The 27,155-nt window shown below is 38.4% G+C and overlaps 1 protein-coding gene across 1 annotated transcript in view; it reads left to right on the forward strand.

Moving 5' to 3' along the window:
- The first annotated feature begins 18,852 nt into the window (after positions 1 to 18,852).
- Positions 18,853 to 27,155, forward strand: part of ACSS3 (acyl-CoA synthetase short chain family member 3) — a 160,283-nt gene continuing 151,980 nt past the window's right edge. The window contains exon 1 of the mRNA XM_042947255.1: positions 18,853 to 19,587. Coding sequence (XP_042803189.1) covers positions 19,274 to 19,587 — 314 coding nt within the window. The 5' untranslated portion in view covers positions 18,853 to 19,273. The remainder of the gene's footprint in view (positions 19,588 to 27,155) is intronic.

The following is a 27,155-nucleotide window of genomic DNA, read 5'->3' on the forward strand; positions in this document are numbered from 1 at the left end:
AATTATAATAAGAGCAATTAAATAATTGCCAGCAGGTTAAATTTGAGTGATTTTAAATCCAATTTACTGAAGAAAAAAATCTACAAAGATTAAGTACAATTTTCCATAACCCCAAGTAAACAAGCAACAAGAATCTTGAGGTTAGTAATAAAAATAATGATCATAAAACTAAAATCTCATAGGAGATCTTCTTTCAAACAAATTACTACATTTATAGGTGATAAAATATAAATTTTATGGTGGCAAGATGTAACAAGAAAGGAATATTACCCAAAACTTGCTGTTATATCTTACTGTCTTCAAAGGTATCTGACTTATAAATATTATTCAGCCTTCTATTCTATTATTTACTAGATGTTGAAACATGGCCTATTGCTTTGTATATTCAAAACAGTCATATGAAGAACTTTAAGTTTCTTATTCTCTCAAAATTCTGGTTACTCAAGCTTGGGGACAGGTGTCACTTCTAATTTATTTTAATTGACACTGCACTAAAGACATTTGATATTTAAATTTAAAACAGAGGGCTTAAATGAACAAAATTACTACTGAAAGAGAATAAATAAGAACCAGCACCACAAAAATACAAACAGTTGAACAGAATATTATGAAAACCTCTATATCAACAAATTGAACAACTAGGAAGAAATGAAGGAATTCCTAGAAACATTTAACCTACCAAAACTGAACCAAGAAGAAATAGAAAATTTGAACAGACTGATTACCAACAATGAAATTGAAATAGTTATAAACAAAGAAACAAACAACCCCCCCCCCAAAAAAAAACCTCCCAATAAACAAAAGTCCAGGACCAGGTGACTTCACAGGTGAATTCTACCAAAGAAGAAGAGTTAATACTTATGTTTCTCAAACTATTCCAAAAAATAGAAGAGAAAAAAAACCCTTCTAAATTCATTCTATGAAGACTGCATTACCCTGATACCAAAACCAGATAAAGACTTACAAAAAAAGAAAACTACAGGCCAATATTTCCAATGAACATAGATGCAAAAACCCTCAACAAAATGCTAGCAAATCAAATCCAACAATACATGAAAAAAAATAATTTACCATGATCAAGTGAGATTTATTCCTGGAATGCAAGGGTGGTTCAATATTCACATATCAATCAATGTGATACATTGCATCAATAAGAGAAAGGATAACAACCATATGATCATTTCAATAGATGAAAAAAAGACATTTGATAAAGTACAACATCTATTCATGATAAAAAAACCTTCAACAAAAGAGGCTTAGAGGAAATCTACCTCAATATAAAGGTCATATATGAAAAAACCGCAGCAAACATCGTACTCAATGGTGAAAAACTGAGAGCTTTTCCCCTAAGGTCAGGAATAAGACAGGGATGTCCTCTATCACCCCTTTTATTCAACATAGTACTAAGAAGTCCTAGCCACAGCAATCAGAGAGCAAAAAGGAATAAAAGGCATCCGAATTGGTAAGGAAGAAGTAAAATTTTCACAACTTGCGGATGACATGATACTGTATATAGAAAACCCTGAAGATTCCATCAAAAACTACCAGAACTGATAAATGAATACTATCAGAACTGATTAGTAGAATACAAAATCAATATACAGAAATCTGTTACGTTTTTGTACACTGATAATGAAGCAATACAAAGAGCAGTAAAATCTTTTTAAACATTATGGGTAAGGCGTCATTACAGTGTCCTGCCCTCCCTTCTTTCTTTTCATGTGTGCTCTTAAGTCGTTTTGTTTTGATTTTTTTTATCTCATTCATTCATTCATTCAGTCAGTCAACTGGCAGGTCAGATCCAGCCTCCAACAAACACTTATTAAACGGCCACTATGCAACAGTGCTATCATGGATTCCATGATTCCTCTGGAAGTTAGATCCTTACTTTCACAAGTTATAGTTTGTTGGGGCAGAGAGTAAAGTGTGGGAAGTGCTCTGACAGGCGAAGAATGTAACCAGAGGCATATACTGTGCTTAGAAAAGCTTTCTTGAACAATCAACATACAAGGACAGATATGAAGGCTAGGGAGAAATTAAGCAAGTGAATAAGGAAAGAATGATCTAGCAAAATGAAACCATGTGTAAAGCAGCAGGGGATGAGAAGCAGGCATAAAGAAACTGAAAGTCCAGAGGCAACTTGGGGATGTGGCAAGAGATGAGGAAAGGGAGGTAAAGAGAGGATAGACATCGGAGAAAGTTCTAAGTTAAGTGGAGAAATATGGAGTTTATTTGGAGTATAATAAGCATATCAAATTATTTTCCCAATTTCTCTTCTATCTCTGACCCATTACGGTCCATTTCTTGCATCGCATTCTGGCGTAAAAGCCTCTTGTGAGTTTTCTCAGCAGACAGTCATGTTTCTGTTGTCACCACAGCTGTCACTATCTTTTGGGCTGCACATTCTGAACATTTATTCCTTTATACTCTGCTGGGTTCAGTTTCTCTTCTTGCTGCATATATGAGTTTAGTATCACAGCAGATACTGTTTTCACACTGACTATAGAGCTATATAAATCTTAAATTAATGCTATAACTTTCAGCTTCTGGACCATTTCATCTGTGGGTCTTTTTTTCTCAGCATCCAGGAAGATCCATTTCTCCTCTTCTCAATGTAAGTTGATGCTGTCTAAGTAAAGCACAATGAAGAATAGTACCCTCCAGGAAGCAATGGTGTCACATACATATGCACTCTCTCTCTCTCTCTCTCTCTGTCTCTCTCTCTCTCTTTCACACACACACACACACACACACACACACACACACACACACACTTAAAAACCTTCAATGACTTCTTGTGGCTCTGAAGATAAATTTCATATAACTTTGTGTGATTTAAACAGTACTAATATGACCTTGTAGGTCCTGATAACACCTTTCCTTGACCATTAGAAACCACTGTGTATGGGTGAGGTGGAATGGGGAGGGAGCATACAAAGAGGCAGAAAAGTATGCTAGACAGAGGTCACGGTAAGTAAAAATAACTAGAGGTGACGATAGGAAAAGTGTATGTCCATCTCAATCTCTGAAAAATAATAGGCCTATTTGCATATGCTTTTTCCTCTGTCTGGAGCATTTCTTACCTTGTTTCTTGCTTAACCCCTGTCTATTCCTGCATTTCTAAACTTTTAAAAATCATCTCCAAGCAGCTTTCTCTGGTTTACCTCTTCCCCCACCCTCTTCAAGAATGATCATGTGCTCCCATATTCCCACAGCACTTTCTTATAATGGATTATTTAATTTTCTGTCCTTCTTATTAAGTTCCATGACAAGAATCTTGCTTCTGTTATATTCCTATTCACCAGCAGAATACCTTGCATATATACCTGGTACCTAATAAATAGATGTTGAATGGATGAATGGAAATAACCATTGTTTAGTGTGAACAATGAATTAAGCATTGTACCAAGTACTTCATATACATGACCTTACTTAAGCTTCCCAGTATTATTCTCATTTTAAACATGAGGCAACTGAGTCTTGAAACAAGAGGCTTACCTCAAATTATACAGCTAATAAGAGGCAGAATGTGGACTGAAATCAAGGACTATCTGAGTCCAGAGCCTGAACTCTTAACATCTATATGATAATAATTTCTCTCTGGTTCTGTCTTTGATAATTACTCCTTTGTTTTTGATGGCCTAGAATTTACAGCTTATTTGGTCCACATTAAATGTTATTGTGCAGAGTGGAAAAAATCATAAAATTTTTAAATATTCTTGTTTCCTTCCTCTATTTTTCTCTCCTCTGGGTAAATGTTAGCTACACATGTTTATTATCAATGTTTCCACATGTATTTTGAACAGATACATCTTCAAATTGTGCACCTCAAATTTTATTAATTTACCTCTACAGAATGGATAAAGGCCACTTTTTTTTAATAAGTAGGGAGCTTACAGGTAAATTCAGAGTAGAATTTAAATAAAGTGTTGTGCTCTTTTAGGAAAGAGCCCAAATGTCCATTGATGGATGAATGGATAAAGATGTGATATATATATACAATGGAGTATTACTCAGCATTCAAAAAGAATGAAATCTTGCCATTTGCGACTACGTGGATAGAACTAGAAGGTATGATGCTAAGCAAAATTAGTCAGTCAGAGAAAGACAAATATCATATGATTTTGCTCATATGAGGACTTTAAGATACAAAACAGATGAACATAAGGGAAGGGAAGCAAAAATAGTATGAAAACAGGAAGGCAGACAAAACATAAAAGACTCTTAAATATAGAAAAACAGAGGATTGCTGGAGGGGTGGTGGGAGGGGGGATGGGCTAAATAGGCAAGGGGCATTAAAAGGAATCTACTACTGAAATCATTGTTGCACCATATGCTAACTAACTTGGATATAAATTAAAAAATAAATAAATTACATATAAAAAAAGTTCTGCTCTTTTAGTTCTTAATAAATCTGTTTTGATTGCATGATAATTGAATCATTATTATTTTTTAATGTTATTTTTTAAAAGCTATGTTCCATCTCCAAAAGAGAAATTTGAAGTGGGTTGAACCTTTCCTTTGCAAGCTTACCAATTATAATTTTTCTAACCTAAGCTGGCTAAGTTTATTTTTTGAGAAGTGAAGGAAAAGTATTACCTACAAAACCCAAGTCTCCTGGATTTAAATCTTGCACAAAATCTTGATCAAATTACCAAAAGTAAAACTGTGGCAGTTCAGTTAAACATTCACATCATTCTCTATTTTGAATTCATTTAAATTTCTATTACAATAAATCACTTAAATGTTATTTTCTAATGCTATTTGTGGAGAAACAAGCCAACTTGAAGGTGAACACAACAAAAAAAAATTTGACCATCATTCAGTTATATACAATGCAACCAAATCCTTAGGATATATTTAATTTATGTTTCACTGTAAAAGCATTTGCTTTGCCATATGTAATTGTTTTGACTTCCATATAAACTTAAGAATTTTGTTACCTACCTTAATTACAACATAATTTTAACAGCTTGGACTTTTTAATCACCAAAAATGCATTTATGGTGTTGAGGTTCAAATTTATTTTCCCTCTACAGAGTCTGAGAACAGTGCTTCTGCACATAGACGTTCCTTGTAGTGCTATCAAAACCAATGGACATTATATATTTACACATCTGGTAGATAATAAAGAAGTACAGAGATGCAAAGTTAGTCACTTTTCTATTATTCCTTGTCTAATCCCAAAAGCATAAATGCTCATGTTTAAGGACATTTTGGTTTTTTTTAATCTAAATTTTTACTTCAAATATTGATTGGGGTCTAAGGGTTATTTATAACAATATTGTTCAAAGACAGAAATAAAGGTTTACTTTAGTTCCTGAAGCATCGAGTCCCAGGAAGACAAAGTATAAAGGGGGCATCCACATAACTGAGCCTCTTTCTACCTTGGCTATACTTGTTTATACAAGGTGTGCTTTTGTTTGTTTTTAATGGTTTTCCATTATAGAAAACTTATATGGAAAAAGCATGGTCTTGATAATATTGAGGAGGAGAATTTTTGAGGAAAGGGGTAAGAAATATCTTTAAAAAATTTTTTTATGTTTATTTATTTTTTGACAGAGGGAGAAAGACAGATGGTGAGCTGGGGAGGAGGGGAGAGAGAGGGAGACACAGAATCTGAGGTGGGCTCTAGGCTCTGAGCTGTCAGCACAGAGCCTGATGCGGGGCTCGAACCCACAAATGGTGAGATCATGACCTGAGCCAAAGTCAGATGCTTAACTGACTGAGCCACCCAGGTGCCCCGGGGGTAAGAAATATCTTAAAGTAAATGATCTTTTATCTAAAGTTAGTAGGTTAAGAACTTTCTTAAGCAGTCTGAATGTTCTGGGCCTAGAATATCCATTGAATGTGCTCCAATTTGTAAAAAATAATGATCAGTTATGACACTGAATGAGCAAGGAATATTTGGCATTATCTGGCTGTGTTAAAATTGTATTTTTAAGGGCCTAATCCATTTAATCATTTTTAGTCTTAAGAAGCCCGGGATGGAGTTTGAGACGTTTGAGTTTTGGGGGTTCATTTGTTTTTTTGGAAGGGGAGGAGGAGATGTGGAGGGGGAAGTTTCCTTATAGCTCTCTAATATGGACCTGACAAGGGAGTTAAAAAGGCTGAGAATGAGTGAAGAATTGAGTGCCTGTCTAACCAAAAGGTAAAAGTAGAATATAGAATCTAGGAGAAAGGACTTCCTGAACTTGAGTCAGGGTGGGACTCTGTATTGAAGCTCCATGATATGTGAACATTGTAAATAGAAGAGACAGTGTACTCTTCTCAAACCCAAGCCACCTCTACTTTTAGATACTTTGAAGACCTTTTGTCAGAGATGTAAATTCAGGAGCTAATGATTATGTTACCAGCTTAGGAGGGTCAGAACATCCCTTCGGTTTTTGAAATCCACCCAATGGCTCTCAACTGAATTGAAAACAAAATCTGAGCCTCTTTCCATAGTCTTCCTTCTTGATCTAGCTCCTCCTGTCTCTCATACTGCACCTCTCCATCTTTTGACATGCTCCAACTATACTTGTTAACTTTCTGACTCCCATACATGCCAGACTTGTTCCAACAATGGAAACCTTGCGCTTGTTAGTCTCTGTCTCTCTAAAGTTCTCGTTCCCCAGATATTCATCATGGCAGTTTTTCCTACAATTCAGGACTTAGTTTAAATATCACCTCCTAAGGGAAGTCACTCATGCACCCTTTATTTTGTTTTATTTTCACCACAGTTCACATCCTTTTCTGTAATATTTATTTATTGTATTATCATGTGCTAGATTAGTATTTCCGATATTTGCCCACTAGAAACTAAATATCAAGAGATATAGCTAAAAGTGTCTTTCTTTTTGACCTCTGTTATCCATATATATGCCTGACATATAGTTGACATTGAATTGCTCTTTGCCAAAAGGCTACCTGAATGAATGAATATACATTGAAATAGCCATATTTCTAAGAGCATCGGAGGAGTTTAGGACCATGTGAAGGTCCAGGAAGCCATTCAGTATCTGGAAGATTTAGTGGAAGTCAGTCAAGGCATGATCATGACTGGCAGGCTGAATCTTTCATAAATAGAAATACACAAAAACAGACAATTCTGGGATCAAACACCAGAAGTAAAGCCCCAAGCCCTAGGCGGCTACTAAATGATTCCTAAATAGCACAGGTGCTTCTGTTAATAAGCTACTCCTTAAGTTAATGCATTTACATACTGCATTAACTCTTTTAGCATAGTAAACTTCAGTTTTTGTAGCTTCAGATTACTGTTGTTCATAAGTTAGCCCATTTCTCTTTGAGGATAGTAAGCTTTTATCCTATTATTGTAGATCCAGTTTAATAAATTGTAGTGGCTGCAATATAAGATGCATGTATTAACTCTTGGAGTTCAACATTTAAACATCATGAAATATACTGAGGCATGATTATTCTTTCTTGGTTTGTACTGGATCCTAAGCTCTTTAACATGAACATTCTCCAAAAGATAAGTGTATTAATCAGGTAGTGTCCCCTAAAATTTGCAGACATGATCTATGAAAACACAACTTTCGGTTATCCTTTGGTCAAAGATACGAGATGTTTATTGTAAAAACATATGAAATGTGAAGGTGAATTTTCACTTGAATAAGACATGAATGCAACAAAGCAGAATCTGGGTTGAAAGAGAGCACATCAGTTCTCAATCTCTTACGTTCTGCAGTTCTCTCTCAAATGCCACCATCCTTGTAAACACATGTCCACCAACACAGACAACATCTCACTAAGTGGTTCATTCATTCAACAAACTTGTATTAAGAAGTATTTGCTGTGTGCAGGGACTGTGTAAGGTATGGGGACGCAGAGATTAAACTAAGATTATACAACACGTTCCTGCTGGGACTCTTAGTCTTCTAAGGGAGAATAGCTGGCAAAGGTAGTTACAGCAGTGTAATAAGTACTGTAAGTGCTATAACAAAGATGTAAACAAGACAGAGAAAAGCAAGGGCTCATCTGCTTAATGTGATCAGGGAATGCATCCAGGAGATGAAGGTATTTGTACTAAATCCTAAAGAGGGAGTTTGAAGGGTTGCCAAAGTGAAGAAGGCACTGCAGCCAGAAGGAAGATTTGTGGAGATCAGAAGAAATAGCATTTTATAGGGAATTGCCAGAAGCCAGGTATGGAGAGGCCCAGGTGTGTACATACGGGAAAAGGTAATGTACACAAAGCATAGAAGAGCTATTTGGCAACACTGTTGACAGTTTAAAGAGTGGATACAATTCTTTCTTGTTCAAGACTTTAAAATCCTTGTTCTTTGCCCATGCTAATAACAATCACCATCATTATAACAAACCAAAGGTATCCAGTCTCCAAATGGTCCCCAATCATCTAGACTCTTGCTATGCACACCCTCGTGTAGTCTCCTCCCACTTTGCACTAGAGTTTGTGTGATCAGTGGCATAAAAGCAGTGACAAATTGCCTTTCTGAGATTGGATCATTGAAAGATTGTGGAGTGTGTCTTGGTTTCTTTCTGTCTGTCTCTCTCTCTGCCTCTCTCTCTCTCTCTCTCTCTCTCTCTCTCTCTCTCTCACACACACACACACACACACACACACACACACACACCCTTAAATCACTCATCTTGGGAAAGGCAGCTGCCATGCCCTCTAAACAGCTCAGTGAGCTGTAGCAGTTTTCTGCAAACAGCCACATGAGTGAACACAGTCCAGATTCTTCTGCCCTTTCAGATGACCATGCTTCTTTAAAAAAACTTTTTTAATGTTTATTTATTTTTGAGACAGAGAGCAACGGAGCATGAACGGGGGAGGGTCAGAGAGTGAGGGAGACACAGAATCTGACACAGGCTCCAGGCTCTGAGCTGCCAGCACAGAGCCCGACGCGAGGCTCGAACTCACGGACCTGGAGATCATGACCTGAGCTGAAGTCGGACACTTCACCGACTGAGCCACCCAGGTGCCCCTCAGATGACTTTACTTCTGACCAACAACCAGACCATAACCTTAATATAACCAGAACTACCTAGTTAAGCCATTCCAATTCCTGATCCATAAATCTCATATAAACATTTGCTGTTTCAAGCTGCTAAATTGGGATAATTTATTAGTTAGCAATAGATAAGGATGCACTACTCACCTCCAAATGCCCTCCGGGGAACAGTGTAAATAACAAATGAAAACCACAGATCTATGTGGAGGGCTTTAGACTTTTCACATTTAAGGTAAGGGAGTGATACAATTAAATTATGTTTTAGAATGACTATTTTTGCTTTGAACACAGAGTTTTCTGTTTGCTTCTCGGGTCCTTCGCTATTGCCTTTTCACCTAGCTCAAAAGGAGTAACAAACTTTAATGGAATTTGTTGACTTGTTTTCCTCCTGACTAGACTGGGAGCTACCTGAGAACATAAATGAATTATTGGTCATTATAAATCATTCTTTGCATTCCCAGAATCCTTCTGACCATGGTAAGAGGCAATCAGTAAATACTTGCTGATTCATTGAGTGATAGTAGGTAAATGAAACTGAAGACAGGAAGTTGGCTAGCAGGCTATTACATTAGCTCATTGGAAAAGTTTTGAAGAAAGAGATTTTAGGGGCACCTGGGTGGCTCAGTTGGTTAAGTGTCTTACTCTTAGTTTCAGGTCAGGTCATGATCTCACAGCTCACAAGATCGAGCCCTGTATTGGGCTCTGCACTGACAGCATGGAGTCTGCTTAGGATTCTCTCTCTCTCTCTCTCTCTCTCTCTCTGCCTCTACCCTGCTCATGCTTTCTCTCCCTCTTTCAAAATAAATAAACATTAAAGAGAAAAGAAATAAACTTTAGAGATGTTAAAGAAGAAGAAACAGAAATTAGTCATTTTACACACACAAGGATTTATAGTTAATTTTGCAGGTGTCATGAATTATCAAAAAGTCTAATTCTTTGTACTGCCTCCTGGTCTTGTCATAACTTTTAAGCAGAAATACCAGAAGACTGCTCTATTCTATTCTGCTAGAATGTCTGGCATAGCCCAATAATATTAGCTGAAGTTTGTAGTTATAAAAACAACAATCGAAAAAAAAAAAAGGACAAATAATAAAATTTAAAAAACCAATAACAGTTTTCTTGCTCTTTCAAATTGATGAGTTGGTTTATACTGAGCTGATACAAATATCAATAGGAATGAACAATAAAATGTTATAAAAATATAAACCCTATATCCACATAGAGTTATAAGTATATAGGCATAAAGAAATGAATTTTATATTCACATCAATGTATAGCAGTATCTGAATTAAAATTCCAAGTGTAAGCAAACAACAAAGACATGTTAATTGAGATAATTTTTTCAGAGAGAGAGAGAGAGAGAGCATGCACAAGCGGGGGAGAGAGACAGAAGGGGGAGAGAGAGAAAGAGAGAGGGAGGGAAAGAGAGAATCTTAAGCAGGCTCCACGCTTAGTACAGAGCCTAACATGGGGCTCAATGTGCGGCTCTGATCCCACGACCCTGGGATCATGACCTAAGTCAAAATCAAGAGTTGTATGCTCAACTGCCTGAGCCACCCAGGCGTCCCAATCAAAACACTTTTTATACACAAACATCTCCACTGAAAATTCTGAATACATTCTGGACCTTTTAATAAAATTTACAAAAATCTTTTTTTAAACATTTTTTTAAACGTTTATTCATTTTTGAAAGACAGAGAGTGAAGGAGGGCCAGAGAGAGAAGGAGATACAGAATCTGAAGCAGGCTCCAGGCTCTGAGCTGTCAGCCCAGAGCCCGACGTGGGACTTGAACTCACGAACTGAGCTGAAGTTGGACACTTAACCGACTGAGCCACCCAGGTGCCTCACAAAAATCTCTTTTAAGACAAATGTCTTAAGCAAGTCTTAAACATTTACTTGTTCAACACTAAATACAGATAGAAAGTTGTATCAACAAATAAAGCATAAAGGTACCACAAGATTCATCTAAGCATTCCATCATTCAGCATGATGGCTGAAAAAGGGTGCCCATATACCTCACGTGTACTTTATACTTTTTAGTTTTTTTACCTACACTGCTTCCAATAAATAAAGGAGACATCTGACTTCATGATCTATCTAAAGTAAGTCATTTATGTGTCCTTATATTTTTGTCGTCAATTAAAAAAAATTTTTTTACATTTATTTATTTTTGAGAAACAGAGTGAGACAAAGCGTGAGTGGGGGAAGGGCAGAGAGAGAAGGAGACACAGAATCTGAAGCAGTCTCCAGGCTTTGAGTAAGTGGTCAGCACAGAGCCTGTTGTGGGGCTTGAACCCGTGAACTGTGAGATCGTGACCTGAACCGAAGTCGGAGGCTCAACCGACTGAGCCACCCTGGTGCCCCTTTGTCTTCAATTTTAAAACAGCACTTCAGTTGAGATACTTGCGTTTTTTTGGAAACCCCAAAATTACTGCTCACTTCCTGGTTATATAAGAATAGCTCTTGTTGTCATAAACTGGCTTTAAGTTTCTTTTGCTGGTTCAATTTCATATGCTCCCTCCACACGTTCACAGAACATAAAAAATGGCAACCTAACGTAATGGTAGGTAATTACACTGTATGAAAAAAATATTAGTACAAAAATATTTCTTTTCCTTTCATCGTTTATTTGCTGACGCTAAGATAATTTCTTATGTATTCAAAGTCTTATTACAAATATATGGGCACCATAGAGTGATTTTAGTTGTGGAATATGAAACAGAAACAGGGCAATTTCTTAGCAATGATCTGTACAGAAGAATTAAAATGATCTCACAAGGATTTTGGTGATCTGAATTAAATATTAATGATTTGTATTGGAATTTCCATCACAACTTCATTATCTGATAAAGCATTTTTAAAGTTTTTATTTAGAGTCCAGTCAGTTAACATACAGTGTAATATTAGTTTCAGGTGTACAACATAGTGATTCAAAACTTCCATATATCACCTAGTGCTCATCACCACAGGTGCATTCCTTAATCCCCATCATCTATGTAACCCCCCATCCCCACCCCTCTGGTAACCATCAGTTTTTTCTCTATAGTTAAGAGGTTTTTCTTGGTTTGCCTCTTTCTCTTTTTCTTTTTGCTCTTTCGTTTTGTTTCCTGAATTCCACACATGAATGAGATCATATGGTATTTGTCTCTGACTGACTTATTTTACTCAGTATAATACTCTCTAGCTGCATTCATGTCATTGCAAAAGGCAAGATTTCATTCTTTTTTAAAATTTTTTTTAACGTTCATTCATTCTTGAGAGACAGAGCATGAGCAGGGATGGGGCAGAGAGAGAGAGAGAGAGAGAGAGAGAGAGGAAGACACAGAATCCGAAGCAGGCTCCAGGCTCTGAGCTGTCAGCACAGAGCCCGAAGTGGGGCTCGAACCACAAACTGTGAGATCATGACCTGAGCCGAAGTCGGATGCTCAGCTGACTAAGCCACTCAGGTGCCCCGAGATTTCACTCTTTTTTATGACTAATATTCCTTTATACCTCTATACCACTTCTTTATCCATTTATCAATTGGTGGATGCTTGGGCTATTTCCATAATTTGGCTACTGTTGATAATGCTGCTATAAAAATCAGGGTGCACATACCCCTTCAAATCTGTATTTTTGTATCCTTTGGGTAAATACCTGGTAGTGTAATTGTTGGGTTGTAGGGTAGTTTTACTTTTAACTTTTTGAGGAACCTCCATACTGCTTTCGACAGTGGCTGCACCAATTTGCATTCCCACCAACAGTGCAAGAGGGTTCTCCTTTTTCCACATCCTTGCCAACAGCTATTGTTTCTTGTGTTAGTGATTTTGGCCATTCTGACAGGTGTGAAGTGGAATCTCATGGTAGTTTTGATTTGCAGTTCCCTGATAATCAGTGATGTTGAGCATCTTATCATGTGTCTGTTGGCCATCTGGATGTCTTCTTTGGAAAAATGTCTGTTCATGTCTTCTGCCCATTTTTAAATTGGATTATTCATTTTTGGGCATTGAGTTGTATCAGTTCTTTATATATTTTGGTCATTAACTCTTTATCAGATTTGTCATTTGCAAATATCTTCTCCCATTATGTAGGTTGTCTTTTAGTTTTGTTAATTGTTTCCTTTGCTGGGCAGAAATTTTTATTCTGATGTAGTCTCAATAATTTATTTTTGCTTTTGTTTTCCTTGCTTCAGGATATATATCTAGAGAAAAGTTGCTATGGCCAATGACAAAGAAGTTACTTTCTGTATTCTTTTCTAGAATTTTTATGGTTTCAGGTCTCACATTTAAATCTTTAATCCATTTTGAATTTATTTTTCATTTTGGTGTAAAAAAAGTGGTCCAGTTTCATCCTTTTGCACGTTGCTGTACAGTTTTCTCAACACCATTTGTTGAAGAGACTGTCTTTTTTCCATTGGTGAGGATGCAGAGAAAGGGGAACCCTCTTACTTTATTGGTGGGAAAGAAAACTGGTGCAGCCACTGTGGAAAACAGTATGGAGATTCCTCAAAAAGTTAAAAATAGAACTAACCAACAACCCAGAAATTGCACTACTAGGTATTTATTCAAAGGATACAAAAATAATGATTTGAAGGGGCATATGTATCCTGATGTTTAGAATAGCATTATCAACAATAGCCAAACTATGGAAAGAGCCCAAATGTTCACCTACTGATGAATGGATAATAAAGATATGGGTTATGTGTGTGTATGTATGTGTATATGTATATACATATATATATATATTTATATATATGTATATACATATATATGTATATGTATATATATGTTTATAAATATATATGTATATATACATATATATGTATATGTATATATATGTTTATAAATATATATATGTATATATACATATATATGTATATGTATATATATGTATATATGTATACATATACATATATATGTATATATACATATATATATTTATATACATATATATATTTATATACATATATATACATACACACACACACATACACATACACATGCAATGGAATATTACTTAGTCATAAAAAAGAAATAAAATCTTGCATTTGTAACAACAAATGGATGGAGCTAGAGTGTATTATTCCAAGTGAAACAAGTCAGTCAAAGACAAATACCATATAATGTCACTCATATGTCTAATTTAAGAAAGAAAACAGATGAACATATGGCAAGGGAAGAAAAGAAAGAGGGAAGCAAACCATAAGAGACTCTTAACTATAGAGAACAAACTGAGAGTTGGGAGAGGGAGGTGGTTGGGTGATGGGCTAAATGGGTTATTGGTATTAAGGAGGGCATTTGTTATGATGAGCACTGGGTATTGTATGTAAGAATCATTAAATTCTACTCCTGAAACCAAAAAAAAAAAAAAGAGTTAAGTATAAATAAAACCCAGAATACATAAGGAATTGATACAACTCAATACCCTTCAAGTGGTCCAATATAAAAATGGGTAAAAGACATGAACAGACATTTCTCCAAAGAAGACATCCAGATGGCCAACAGACACATGAAACAACCCAACATCACTCATCATCAGGGAAATGAAACCAAAACCACAATGACATATCACCTCATACCTTTCAGAATGGTTAAAATAAAAAACACAAAACAATAAGTATTGGGGAGGATATGGAGAAAAAGGAATCCTCATGGACTGTTGGTGGGAATACAAATGGATGCGAGCATTGTGGAAAACAGTATGGAGTTTCCTCAAAAAATTAAAAATAGAACTACCCTAAAATCTAGTAATCACACTACTGGGTATTTACCTTAAGAATACAAAAACACTAATTTGAAGGGATAAATGCACCCCTACGTTTATTGCAGCATTATTTATAATATCCAAACAATGGAAGCAGCTCAAGGGTCCAGTGATAGATAAATGGGTAAAGAAAATGTGGTATATATATACAATGGCATGTTATTCAGTCATCAAAAAGAATGAAATCTTGCCATTTGCAGCAACATGAATAGAGATAGAGAGTATAATGCTGAGCAAAATATGTTACTCAGAGAAAAACAAATACCATTACCATATGATCTCACTGATATATGGAATTTAAGAAACAAAATAAATGAGCAAGGGAAAAAAAGAGAGAGAGAAATCAAGAAACACACTTCTAACTATAGAGAACAAACTGATAGTTACCAGAGGGGAGGTGGGGAGAGGATGAGGGAAATAGGGGATGGGGATTAAAGAGTACACTTATCATAATGATAAATAAATGAAAAATATATACACAATTTATTGACGCACAAGAAAATAAATATTTTGTATTAAAAAGCTGGAGGTTTAGAGGTATAACCATTGCAAAGGTTGTGATTAACCTGTCCCCAAATTAGTTAAATATACAGTTTTATTTTTTGAAGCAGTACAGAATGTACATGCATGTTTGTTTGCTTGCTTGTTTATATTTTAGAGACAGCAAGAGAGAGTGGGACAGAGGAGTGGAAGGAGAGAGAGAAACGTTCATATGCAGGCTCCATGCTCAGCACAGAGCCTGCATGATGCGGGGCTCAATCTTGGGACCCTGGGATCATGACCTGAGTTGAAATCAAGAGTCTGATGCTCATTCGACTGAACCACCCAGATATCCCCATGCTTTTTTTTAATTTAAATTTAAATTTTTAGTTATTTTTTTTTTAATAATTATATTTGAGAGGGAGAGAAAGACAGAGACAGAGTGCAAGTGGGGGAGGGGCAGAGAGAGGGAGACACAGAATCCAAGGCAGGCTCCAGGCTCTGAGCTGGCAGCACAGAGCCCAACATAGGACTCGAACGCACAAACATGTGAGATCATGACCTGAGCCGAAGTTGGATGCTTAATTGACTGCCCCCATGCACATTTAGATTAAAATAAGTTCTTTCATAATTTTCTGATTGTAAATTTTTAGGTATGTTGATGAAGCTGGAGGCTTTTGCGGTTGACCTTTAAGGTTGGTTGGTTGTTTATAGGCTTGGCTGCTGTCCTAAATTGGCTTGTTTTGCTACTGACCTGATGCTAATCAATGTACACATATTTAAATCTTGCAACAATCCTGTTAAATAAGGATTGTGAGCCTCAGAATACAGATACTGATATTACAGTGTAAGAGAGTAAATAATTTTCCAAATTTCACCAGCACTAGGATCCAAAATGAGACTCAGTGGTTAATGATCTTAAGCTTAGTGGCCAGTCAACAGGCTTTGAGTGGCTTAATTTAAAGGCCAGTGTGTACCCTCTGACTCTGGTCTGCATTTGGCATTATTTTGCACTTCCATATTGAGCTCCAATAAAAATTTCTAGTCTCATTGCTCACTCGTGTTCTACTTATACACTATGCTCTTTGCCTTTGCTGGACTGTATCTTCACTCATGCTCTTCCTGTGGCCTGAACTGGAACTTACATTAACAATCTATTTTTTTTTTCAAGAATTTTTCTTTCTTTTTCTTTCTTTCTTTCTTTCTTTCTTTCTTTCTTTCTTTTGTTCGTTCTTTCTTCCTTCCTTCCTTTCTTCCTTTCTCTCTCTTTTCTTTCCTCTCTCCCTCCTTTCTTTCTTTTTCTTTCTCTTTCCCTTTCTTTTTTCTTTCTTTCTCTTTCCTTCTTCCTTCCTTTCTTCCTTCCTTTCTCTCTCTTTCCTCTCTCCTTTCTTTCTTTCTTTCTTTCTTTCTTTCTTTCTTTCTTTCTCTCTCAGAGAGCATGTGCATTTGTGTGGGGGAGGGGTAGAGGAAGAGGGAGAGAGAGGATCTTAAGCAGGCTCCATGCCCAGCTCTAAGTTCCACATGGGGCTTGATCTCATGACTGTGAGATCATGACCTGATCTGACATCAAGAGTTGGATGGCTCAACCAACTAAGCCATCCAAGGGACCCAGTAATCTATTTTGTACAATTACTTAAAATAAGACCATGTATTGCCAGGTCCAGAGAAAATGGTTTCACCCAGCAATGTGATAGTCTTTGTCTCACACAATGTTTCAATTAATGTTTTTGTTTTTAAGCCCTAAACCTTCATTCTGAACCTTCAGAGGAAATCCGGGCCTTGAAATCCTGAGGCATTCCAAGTTTCTGAAGAGAAAATCCCTTTCTCCAACAAAAGCAGTTAAATTCAAGACCCTCTTCACCTTTAAGTGACCCTGTAATTCTCATTTGGTTATTTTCTCCTATTCTTTGCCCTTGTAGGTTTTTACCACCACTACTACTGCCCCTCTTAGATTCTCTTTCAGTGGGGTTTGTAGGAGAGGAATGGATGTGGATACTCAATTTGTCATATTTTATTGGAGGTCTAAAATCTTCCCCTTCCTTCCTTCCTTCCCTCCTTGTCTCCTTCTGTTTCTGTCTCTTTCTAAATAGGAAGATTATCACCTTAGTGCAAAAATTATAGATTTCAGAGTCAAATTCCCTACCTTGTTCCAGTCATGACACACAGAGAAAATGATACTATTTGTAGAGTATTCTGGGGTAAGGAACAGAAGTGGAGCAAACCGACTCAGAGAGCCCTCCAGTTTGAGGCCATGGTGATCAGTGTCAAGGGCGTTCAGGCCCTGAAATGTGCAGGGGCTGCCAAACTCTGAGCGTCAACAAGGTCTGAATCCTATTTTGCTTGCCCTCAAGCAAGTTAATTTATCTCTAATCTCCATTTGTAAACATGGGGATAATAGTTCCAACTTCTTAGCACTTCTTTGAGAATCATAGGCACTAACATATTTGAAAGGGGAGCACCACACACATACATAGTAGGTGCCAATAACGTCTGCTTCCCTCCTTCAAATCTCCCCCAACAAACCGTATCTTGCAGGGTAGGTGCTCACACATTTCTTAAGCAAATAAGGGAACTGCACATCATTGTAATACAATAGGGGATAATTTGGAGTTAAGGGATCTTGTATACCAGGGAGCAGCATTAAGCAACTGGGCAGATGAAAGGAAGAGACTAGGAAGTGAAATGGCTTTATCTCTGAGTTCAAGTGGTAGTGAGTGACTCTTAGCATTGGAAATCATTTGATGCGAAGCCTTTGGAAGGAATAAAGTAGGCTGCAGGTGTCAGGGGAAAGTCTAGTGCCTTGTTTCTCAGTTGAAAGGGAATAACTGAAGTGGTTATTTAACTTTTCTAAGTTCTGCATTACATTTATCTCTGTTCTGTTTAGCCTTTATCTCCGGATTATTCTGTTGCTACAGAGTAAACTGGCAACAGCTTCTCAAGTTTACTATCCTTCCCAGGGGCAGGGGACATTCCGCTATTTCTCACCTCTGATTTGGGGATACACAATTTTACAAATAAAATGGCAAATGCTAAGGCAAACAAGATCGCATCCGAATTTCACTAGGGTGTAAAAAACAGCGAAAGCGCTTTTAGAATGTTAAACCCAGATAATAATTTATAGGGCCTTTGTGTTTTCATTTTCCCCAGCTTCCTCTTTCTCCCTTTTGTTTGATTCACGTCTTTACCTAGCTCCTCCTTTTGGCTTTCTTGTTTTCTCATCAAAAAAAAAAAAAAAAAAAAAAAGAATAAATAAACAAATAAATAAATAAATAAATAAATAAATAAATAAATAAAAGGACACAGAAACTCGAAGGACGCAAATTGGAAGGGAAGAGATGCAACAAGTCGGTTCTGTTTTCAGCTCCTACAACTGTGGGGGAGTCGGGCAGCAGGTGAATCCGAGTTCAAGCGGCCTGTCAATCACTCTCACGAAGCACTACTCAATTCTTTGCAACCTTTCTCCACTCCTCCTACCCTCTCAGCTGTGATGAAATCCTGGAGCAGTCCTTGCCCTGGAGCCGCTTGTGCTTTTAATATCCCGGGGCTGGGCCGAGTTTAAAAAATAAACAAACACCGCAAACGGTGCAGGGGCCTTGCCGCGAAGCCCACGACGGTGGGTTTCCGCCGCAGGCCAGAGGCGGTGCGCTTCCACCAGCGCGCAGTCCAAAGAGGAAGCCCGAGAAGCTGCGCGCGACTTGTTTGTTTGAAAACTGAGTTGGGCGCGTCGGCCTCTTCCGAGGGCCGCTGGAGGGTCTGCAGCGTTTCCCGGGGGAGCCGCGGGGTCGGGAATGCACCGAGCGGCTGGATTCCTCACTCTGTGGCCCCCCACCCCTCACCCCCGAGCCCCAACACTCCAGCCTGTTGCTTCGTCCCCACCCCCTCCGCTCCAGGTCGGCTTTTCCCGGCAACTCCAGTGTGACTTCCAAACTCCTGGGCCCCAGGCTCACCTCGGGATCTGCCTCCGCCTCCCGCCTGCTCCCCGAGGGCCTCAGGAAGTCGCCAGAGCCCTAGTCTTCGCCCGAGAAGTGCACTCCGGACCGCGGGCAGCGCTGCCGGCGGGGGCCAGCCCGCGGCGATGAAGCCGTCCTGGCTGCAGTGTCGCAAAGTCACCGGTGCCGGGGGACTCGGGGGGCCCCTGCCCGGGTCCTCGCCGGCCCGGGGCGCGGGCACTGCCCGCAGGGCTTACTTGGCCCCCGGCCCGCGGGGCGCGCTCGGGGGTCGGGGCTGCCGAGCGCTGTCGTCGGCCGGCGGTGGCGGCGAGTACAAGACCCACTTCGCGGCCTCGGTGGCCGACCCCGAGAGGTTCTGGGGCAAAGCCGCCGAGCAGATCAGCTGGTACAAGCCCTGGACCAAAACGCTGGAGAACAGATACCCGCCTTCCACCAGTTGGTGAGTGCTTCCTTCGCCTAGCCAGAACTCTCACGACTTTTGGGCGACAGGGCTTATCGTCCCGTTCTCTGGGAATCCGGCCTTGTGTCAGGACAGGAAATCAAGAGCGGAGACGTGTTCAGATCTTTTCATTCGAATCTCATTTAGTTCCAGAGTCAACTCTCCTCCCTTCTCTTGAGGAATTCGCTTACCCATTATGAGCTGAGCTTCCTATAGACCAGAGATTTACCAATATGGCAGGACTCCACTTGGCATTGGAGATGTTCCACGGTCAAAAACAAGGGTCTGTCTCCACGGACAGCACTGTCTAGTGTAGGAGACAACCACGGAAACAAATAGGGAAGTACTGTCAAGTGCCCTATACTGCAGGGAGGAAGAGATTTGAGGAAAGACTTCAATAAAATCACACCTAAGTAGGGTCTGGAAGTATGGTTGTATCTTCTCAAGGTCGGCAAAGATCTAATTATTAAGACCAGGAGGTGGCTGAAATTTGGCTGGTAACCGTGGTTGCAAATAATTGTGTTGACTGGAGAGGTGGGGGAGTGGGCTGGCTGGTGAGTCAAGGGTTGGGAGGGGAAGGGATTTCTGTGTGTTGACCAGTAGATTGGGTTAGATCCATAGCCCTGTCGTGTATAGGGAGCTGTGATATGAGGTTCTCCAAAATTATGCACATATAGCCAGGTAGTGCTGGAAATCATGGTAGGAATACAATTTTTTTTTTCTGCAGTTGCAACTATAAGTAGTTATACACATCAGTTTTGCATTACAACAAAACAGATACATTGTAGAATAAATGCCAGACTTGCCGGAATAGTAAGGGTGAGGCACACAGCTATGAGAGTTCAGAGTTCTGGGTGTTCTTTAGGCTATGTGCCTAATCCTAAAAACGTGGTTGCTCTCATCTTCCAGCCATTAGGGAGAGTTGTTTCTTGTAAAAGTTTGAGAAACACTACAGTGGACTTTCCCAAATTTCCAAATTCCCAGCAGTGAGTTGGGGGAATGACACAATCAGGTTTGCATTTGACAAATGTCTCCTTGTTGAGAGCAAGGGAGATGGAATGGAGAAAGGCCAAGCCAATAAGAGTCTGTTCTATATTGTCACTATGCCGGGTTCTCTCTTCAATGTTTGGAATATTTATGTTGTTTTCCTTTAGAATCTGAACACATGTTCTCTTCTAGTTCAGTTGTTTCAGTGGTGTTTGACTAACCCTTTTTAACAGGGCCAACGGTGATTCAAGCACTGTGTGTATGCCCATGAGTAATATAAGACCCCTGCTTTTTGGGAGTCATGGTGACTAACCGCATGGTCTGTGGAGCTAGAATACTGGGTTTGAGCTCTAGCTCTCCCAGTTACTGGCGGTGTGTTCACAGCCAAGTTATTTAATCTCTGCTTCCATTTCTTTATATATAAATGTGGAAATAGTATGAGGATTAAATGGGTAAAGATTTAAGACCCAAGACCATGTCTTGGATGAAATAGACCTTATAAATGTTGGAGGAAGAGTAGCTAGCTATCTTTGCACTCTTAAACCACAATTATTTTAGGAGCAGAAAACCCTCTTTGTGTTTCTCAGATCAAAACAGAAATTAAATAACTTTCCTAAGAGTGTGTTCTCAAAGGTCTGTGTCTGCATATCTGTCCTAAGGTGTGGTACTGAAATTATTTATGTGACCCTCCCCTCCCCTTAAAACCATGTGCAGAGAAGTTAGTTTTTCCAAGTGAAAACCAATGGGGGCCAGATGTAAGGCAGTGACAGTGGCAATGAAAGGGAAAGGACAGATTGTTAGAGGGTTTGGTTGGGGTTAGCAAGGGCCTAGGTGAGTGCAGAGAATGCAGAAATCAAAAGTTCATCAAGTAGACATTTTAGACCTGGAGGTTTTCTTTCTGTTTTTTTCTTCTTCTTAATCTCTAATTCCTCGCCTAAATTTTCTAAAATTGTGTGTATAAAATGTTTTTAATGAGAATTTTTGCCAAAAGGTCTTTGTATTTTTAAAACTTCAGTACATTGTAGATCACTGACATTTGATAATACTGTAGCTGAACTCTTCATCTTTGAGCTCTTGGAATTGGAATCGCATGGCCAAACCTGTTTACAGCAGCCCAAAAGATCAAAGTGAATAAAGATAAGTCTTTGGCTTTGTATTTATTTCAGAAGAGTGATTCGATCTTACTAAAAATTTTGGTTGGCAGAGCAGATTTGGGCAGGGAAATCGAGGTGGAAGATCACATATCTAATCTTAAACTTCATCAATAAGACTTTTCAGTTTCAAGTAGAATCCATTACTGTGTTGGACACTTATTTGCAGACACTCCTCATTGGTTAACAGTTTTCTATAAAGCTAAATTCAAGGGCAGGATGAAATGTCTCTCTCTCTCTCTTTTTTTTTTTATCTTTATATCCCTAGGGTCTAGGGCAGAGCTGACATATGAGTTTAAAAAATTATAGTAAAGTAACAGAATGCATAGATTTGCTGATTTTTGCTACTATATGTCTTTGGGAGGTAGTAAGAGGATATAGGCACAATTTGATGTGAAAGAGATTTGCTTATTTTCTTCGAAGCTGGGGTCTTGGAAATGTGTATGTGGGTAGCCAAATCTTTAAGAAAACTGAGGAGTTCATAGGGTGCTGTAGCTAACTTCTAGATGGAGCTGACATACAGGGAGTCAAGATCTCTGATGCCCTTTGGCTTCTCTTTTTTCATTATAATCTTGTCTGTTTGTTTTTCATGAAAGTAAACTCCGCTCAGAATCTGCAGGCCTATCAGAAGCTCCAACACATAAATAGTAATGCATATTAGCTTTCACAGTGGCATAAACTACCCAATGGTAATTTACATATGCAGGAGTATAAACATGGGATAGAAATCTCTTTTTTTTGTCAAGTTAGCCAACATACAGTGTAGTCTTGGCTTCAGGAGTAGATTCCCATAATTCATCACTTACATATAATACCAAGTGCCCATCCCAACAAGTACCCTCCTCAATGCCCATCACCCATTGTCCCCATCCCCCACCGAACCTGCATGCCCATCAACCCTCAGTTTGTTGTCTGAATTTAAGAGTCTCTTATGGTTTGCCTCCCTCTCTGTTTGTATCTTATTTTTCCTTCCCTTCCCCCATGGTCTTCTGTTAAGTTTCTCAAATTCCAAATATGAGTGAAAACATATGATATCTGTCTTTCTCTGACAGACTTATTTCACTTAGCATAATACCCTCCAGTTTCATCCACATTGTTGCAAATGGCAGATTTCATTCTTTCCCATTGCTGAGTAGTATTCCATTGTATGTATAAACCACATCTTCTTTATCCATTCATCAGTTGATGGACATTTGGGCTCTTTCCATAATTTGACTATTGTTGGTAGCACTGTTATAAACATTTGGGTATGCGTGTCCCTACAAATCAGCACTCCCATATCCTTTGGATAAATTCCTAGTAGTGCTATTGCTGGGTCACAGGGTAATTCTATTTTTAATTTTTTTAAGGAACCTCCACCCTGTTTTCCAGAGCAGCCATACCAGTTTGCATTCCCACCAACAGTGCAAAAGTGTTCCTGTTTCTCCACATCCTTGCCAACATCTGTTGTTTCCTGAATTGTTAATTTTAGCCACTCTTACCAGTGTGAGGTGGTATCTCAATGTGGTTTTGATTTGTATTTCAATATGGGATAGAAATCGTTAAGGGTGATAGACTGAAGGAACATTTCACTGAAGTCAATAGCCCTGTAAAATATATTTCTTTAAAAAAATTTTTTTTAATGTTTATTTTTGAAAGAGAGAGAGAGAAAGAGAGAGAGAGAGTGTTGGGGAGGGGCAGGGAGAGACGGAGGCACAGATTCCAAAGAGTCTGATGTGGGGCTTGGACCCGTGAGCCATGAGATCATGACCTGACCTGAAATCGGATGCTCAACTGACTGAACCACCCAGATGCCCCAATACACTTCTGGTACTGTAATCTCTACAATCTTTGGAAAATAAATCCCAGGTATATGTAGGTGCTTTAGGAAGTTGTGAAGAACCACCTTTTTCTCAGTTTGGTGGTCAATTCACATTGTTGACACCTGGTTTCTACGGTGATGAAATATCTATTTCAGAGACTTTAGTGGAAAACTATAGCCAAAGGGGAAGCAATTAGAATTCCTAGTAGTTTCTCTAATCCTGGAACAACAAAATGGATGTTTGGTTAGTTTCTCCTCACGAATTAGGATTCCTGCTGCCTATCCTGAAGTTGAAATCGAGCTGCCACCCTGTGATATAAAGATTAGGCAATCTACTTTTGCATTACACATTGTGGTTGACTCTTCTGTCTAGTTCATCAATTTATTCCTTTCTATGGAAGCATTACAATCCCATTTTTGTTTATTTTTATTTAAACAATGTTCCATGATAAGACTCTCATATACTATTTGATTTAGAATTTAATATTTATTAACAGTGACTATAAGCTGAAAAGGAAAGACTCCAACTTAATGCAGATTATTAGAAAATGGTTTCAGGTTGGTTAACATTTCTATAATGGAGTATAGTTTTTTCAACATGCAAGATCTCACTTACTAGCTATGAGATAAAGGTTGTTTAATCCCTCCAAGTCTTAAAATGGTTCATAGAGTTAAAGATATCAATCATTAACTTACTGTGTGGATAATACAGAGAAAATTGTGGAAAAGGTAGTGAAGAAACTCACCACATAGTAGCAGGGGGGATGTACATTGACTAAACTATCACAGAGCTATTTATTTAGAATTGCAGTACATACTATTCAGTACAATGGTTAGTGGTGGATTTAACATAGTCTTCTCTAGAAGGATCATGGGAGGAGTCTTGAGGAAATGATATTTAAACTGAGATTCCAATGAGTAGAGATTAGACATGAGAAGTGGGGAGGAACATTCCAGGCAAAGAACACAGTATATGCAAAGGCCATGAAGTATGCAGTAGCTCAGTAGATTGTAGAAACTGAAAGAAGACTACTGTGGCCGGGGCTTAAGGAATGATGGGGAAATTATCAAGAAATGGAAGAAAATAGCCATATGGTGAATGGCCTTGTGAGTCATGTTACGGATTTTTTTATTTTTTTCCTGGTACATAATATATCATATAATGCATGACCAAAACATGAATTTCCTACTCTTATTTCTGCACTGGAAAAAAATAGTTATGAGTTCAACTCCAGTTCTGCCACTTACCTTGGGCCAGCTTCAATACCCTTATTTGTAAAATGGGAATGATTGTAGTATCAATTTTTTGGGATTATATGGGGTGGAGAGGGGCTTGTAAAGTGTCTGAGACTGTGCCTGACACACAATACTAGGTATGAATGTCTTTGGATTTGGGCAAGGATATTCCCATAAGCTAATGTGGTCTAGGAGGTTTTCAGAGAAATGATAGCGTTTGAAAATAGGACTTAGGAAAAAACTTTTTGTGTGTGGGAAACAAACATGACAGGCATAGAGGTTAGAAAGAATCAAGTGTGCTTAGAGAATAATGTAGTAGAGCAGTTGGCTTGTAGAGGTTATTTTGGATTGTCCCCTTTATCCCCCTTATACATTCCAAGATCCACAGTGGATGCCTGAAACCATGGATAGAACTGAACACTTATATACTGTTTTTTCCTATGCATGCATACCTATCATAAAATTTAATTTATAAATTAGGCTCAGTAAGAGATTAACAGCAACTAATAAAATAGAATTATAACAATAGCCTGTAATAAACATTATGTGAAAGTGGTCTCTCTCTCTCAAAGTATCTTATTGTACTGTACTCACCTTTCCTCTTGTGATGATGTGAGATGATAAAATGCCTACAGAATGAGATCAAGTGCAATGAATGACATAGGCACTGTGAGATCACATTAGGCCTGAGACTGACCTCAGGTAACTGAAACACCAGAAAGTGAAACCACAATTGGGCAGGAAAGGCGGGGCACTACTGACCTCGGATTCAGAAGGTAGTTTCAGGATGGTTTTAAAAATCTTGGAATAATAAGAAAAAGGGATTTGCATTTATGTCTTAGGCTACAAATCACAATCTGACTGTAAACCTGAAGGTAGGTTTTGTTTGCCCCAGGTGCTGAGTTTTTGTTTATTTAGGTAGTTCTCAGTATTTAAACATTGGAAGATTTTATTTAAAATCTACATTTCTATTAACAATTCAAGTTTTGGTCTTCTTTTGGAAAAAAAAAAGCGGAATATCCATCTGCAGTGGGCAACACTTGGCCAGAACTGAGTAGCCCCTATGGAAAGCTAAATGAGACATCATGACTTCCTGGCAGCGGGATTCAGGGAAGGAAGGCATTTATGGTAACTGCAAGAATTTGAGTCAGATGTCCAACTGGAGCAACTGATTGTGAAGTGAAAGTTAATGGGTTGAAAACTGGGTGGAGCTTATGTAGAATTATAGATTTAACTATAAGTTAAAAAGATGTGAGAGTTAAAGCCTGTGAATGTTGAGTGGAGAGTGGGGTGGAGGGGGAGAGAGGGAGAGGCAGAGCAAAATACTAAGAAGTGAACTTAGGAGACAAGTAGAAGAAAGAAAAAAAATACCCCGTAAGAATGGATGAGACTTAAAGAAGTAAAAGGAAGAGCAGGATATTTTAGTGTCATGGAGCATGAGGGAGAGAAGAGATAAAAATAGGGTAAGTCAGTAGAGGTCAAGGGCTCTGGAGATGTTTTGAGGCTATTGAGGATTGAACAGGCAGTTTTGATTCAGAAACCCTCAGTGACTTTTCATAATGTGGTATCAATGTAGAGATGGAGGCCAAGGCGAGAATAGTGCGTTACAGAGTGAACCGATGGCGGAGGGGTTAGAGACAGGTACGGAGACCAGATGACTGTGTGTGGAGGTACCTGGGTTATGTAACTTTCCTCGCCATCTTTACTTTTCCTTCCTCCCCTTTTAGGAGAAACTTCTGACTAATGGCAGAAGTGATGAAATCTGTGACATAGGAATGAAGGGAATTTTGCTTATTCTGAAACCCATTCCTCATCAGCAGCTCTCCCTGTTTTTTGCAAGTTGAACTTTGTGTGGTTTCTTATCTTTTTGGTTTGTTTAGATACTAGAAGTTCATGGAAGAAACCCAATGGAAAAGCCTAAATGTTGAAATAAAGAGCTACTCAGGCAATCTGTATGTTCTTGATATATACTGGAACAATTCTATTAAGCTAGATATCCCACATTTGATTGTGAGTTTGACAGGGAAGATACGGAGACAGTTGAAAAGGGGTGAAATAATTAAAATTTGTTGATTTGTTAAGTTATTCTGGGGTTATTAGGCATCATGTAAGTAACTGTTTCAGAGGGAAAAAATGTTTTTTTATTCTTGTATTTGCAACTTTTCTGAGTTTGACTGTGTTTCAAAGGAAAACAAATAAGCAAAATATAATGTGGATTTTTATGTAACCGGGAGGTAATTTAATTTCGCTACTGAATCTTAGTACTTTGGCAGTCAACTGGTTAGCCACATTAAACTGTTTGGGAATTTTTTTTAAACTTATTAAGAGTCTGTGACGTTTCCTTCATATTTATCAGATTTTATTAAAATGATATTTAATTCTGGTTTGAAGGT

The sequence above is a fragment of the Panthera leo genome, chromosome B4, assembly GCF_018350215.1.
Source record: "Panthera leo isolate Ple1 chromosome B4, P.leo_Ple1_pat1.1, whole genome shotgun sequence".
Lineage (NCBI taxonomy): Eukaryota > Metazoa > Chordata > Mammalia > Carnivora > Felidae > Panthera > Panthera leo.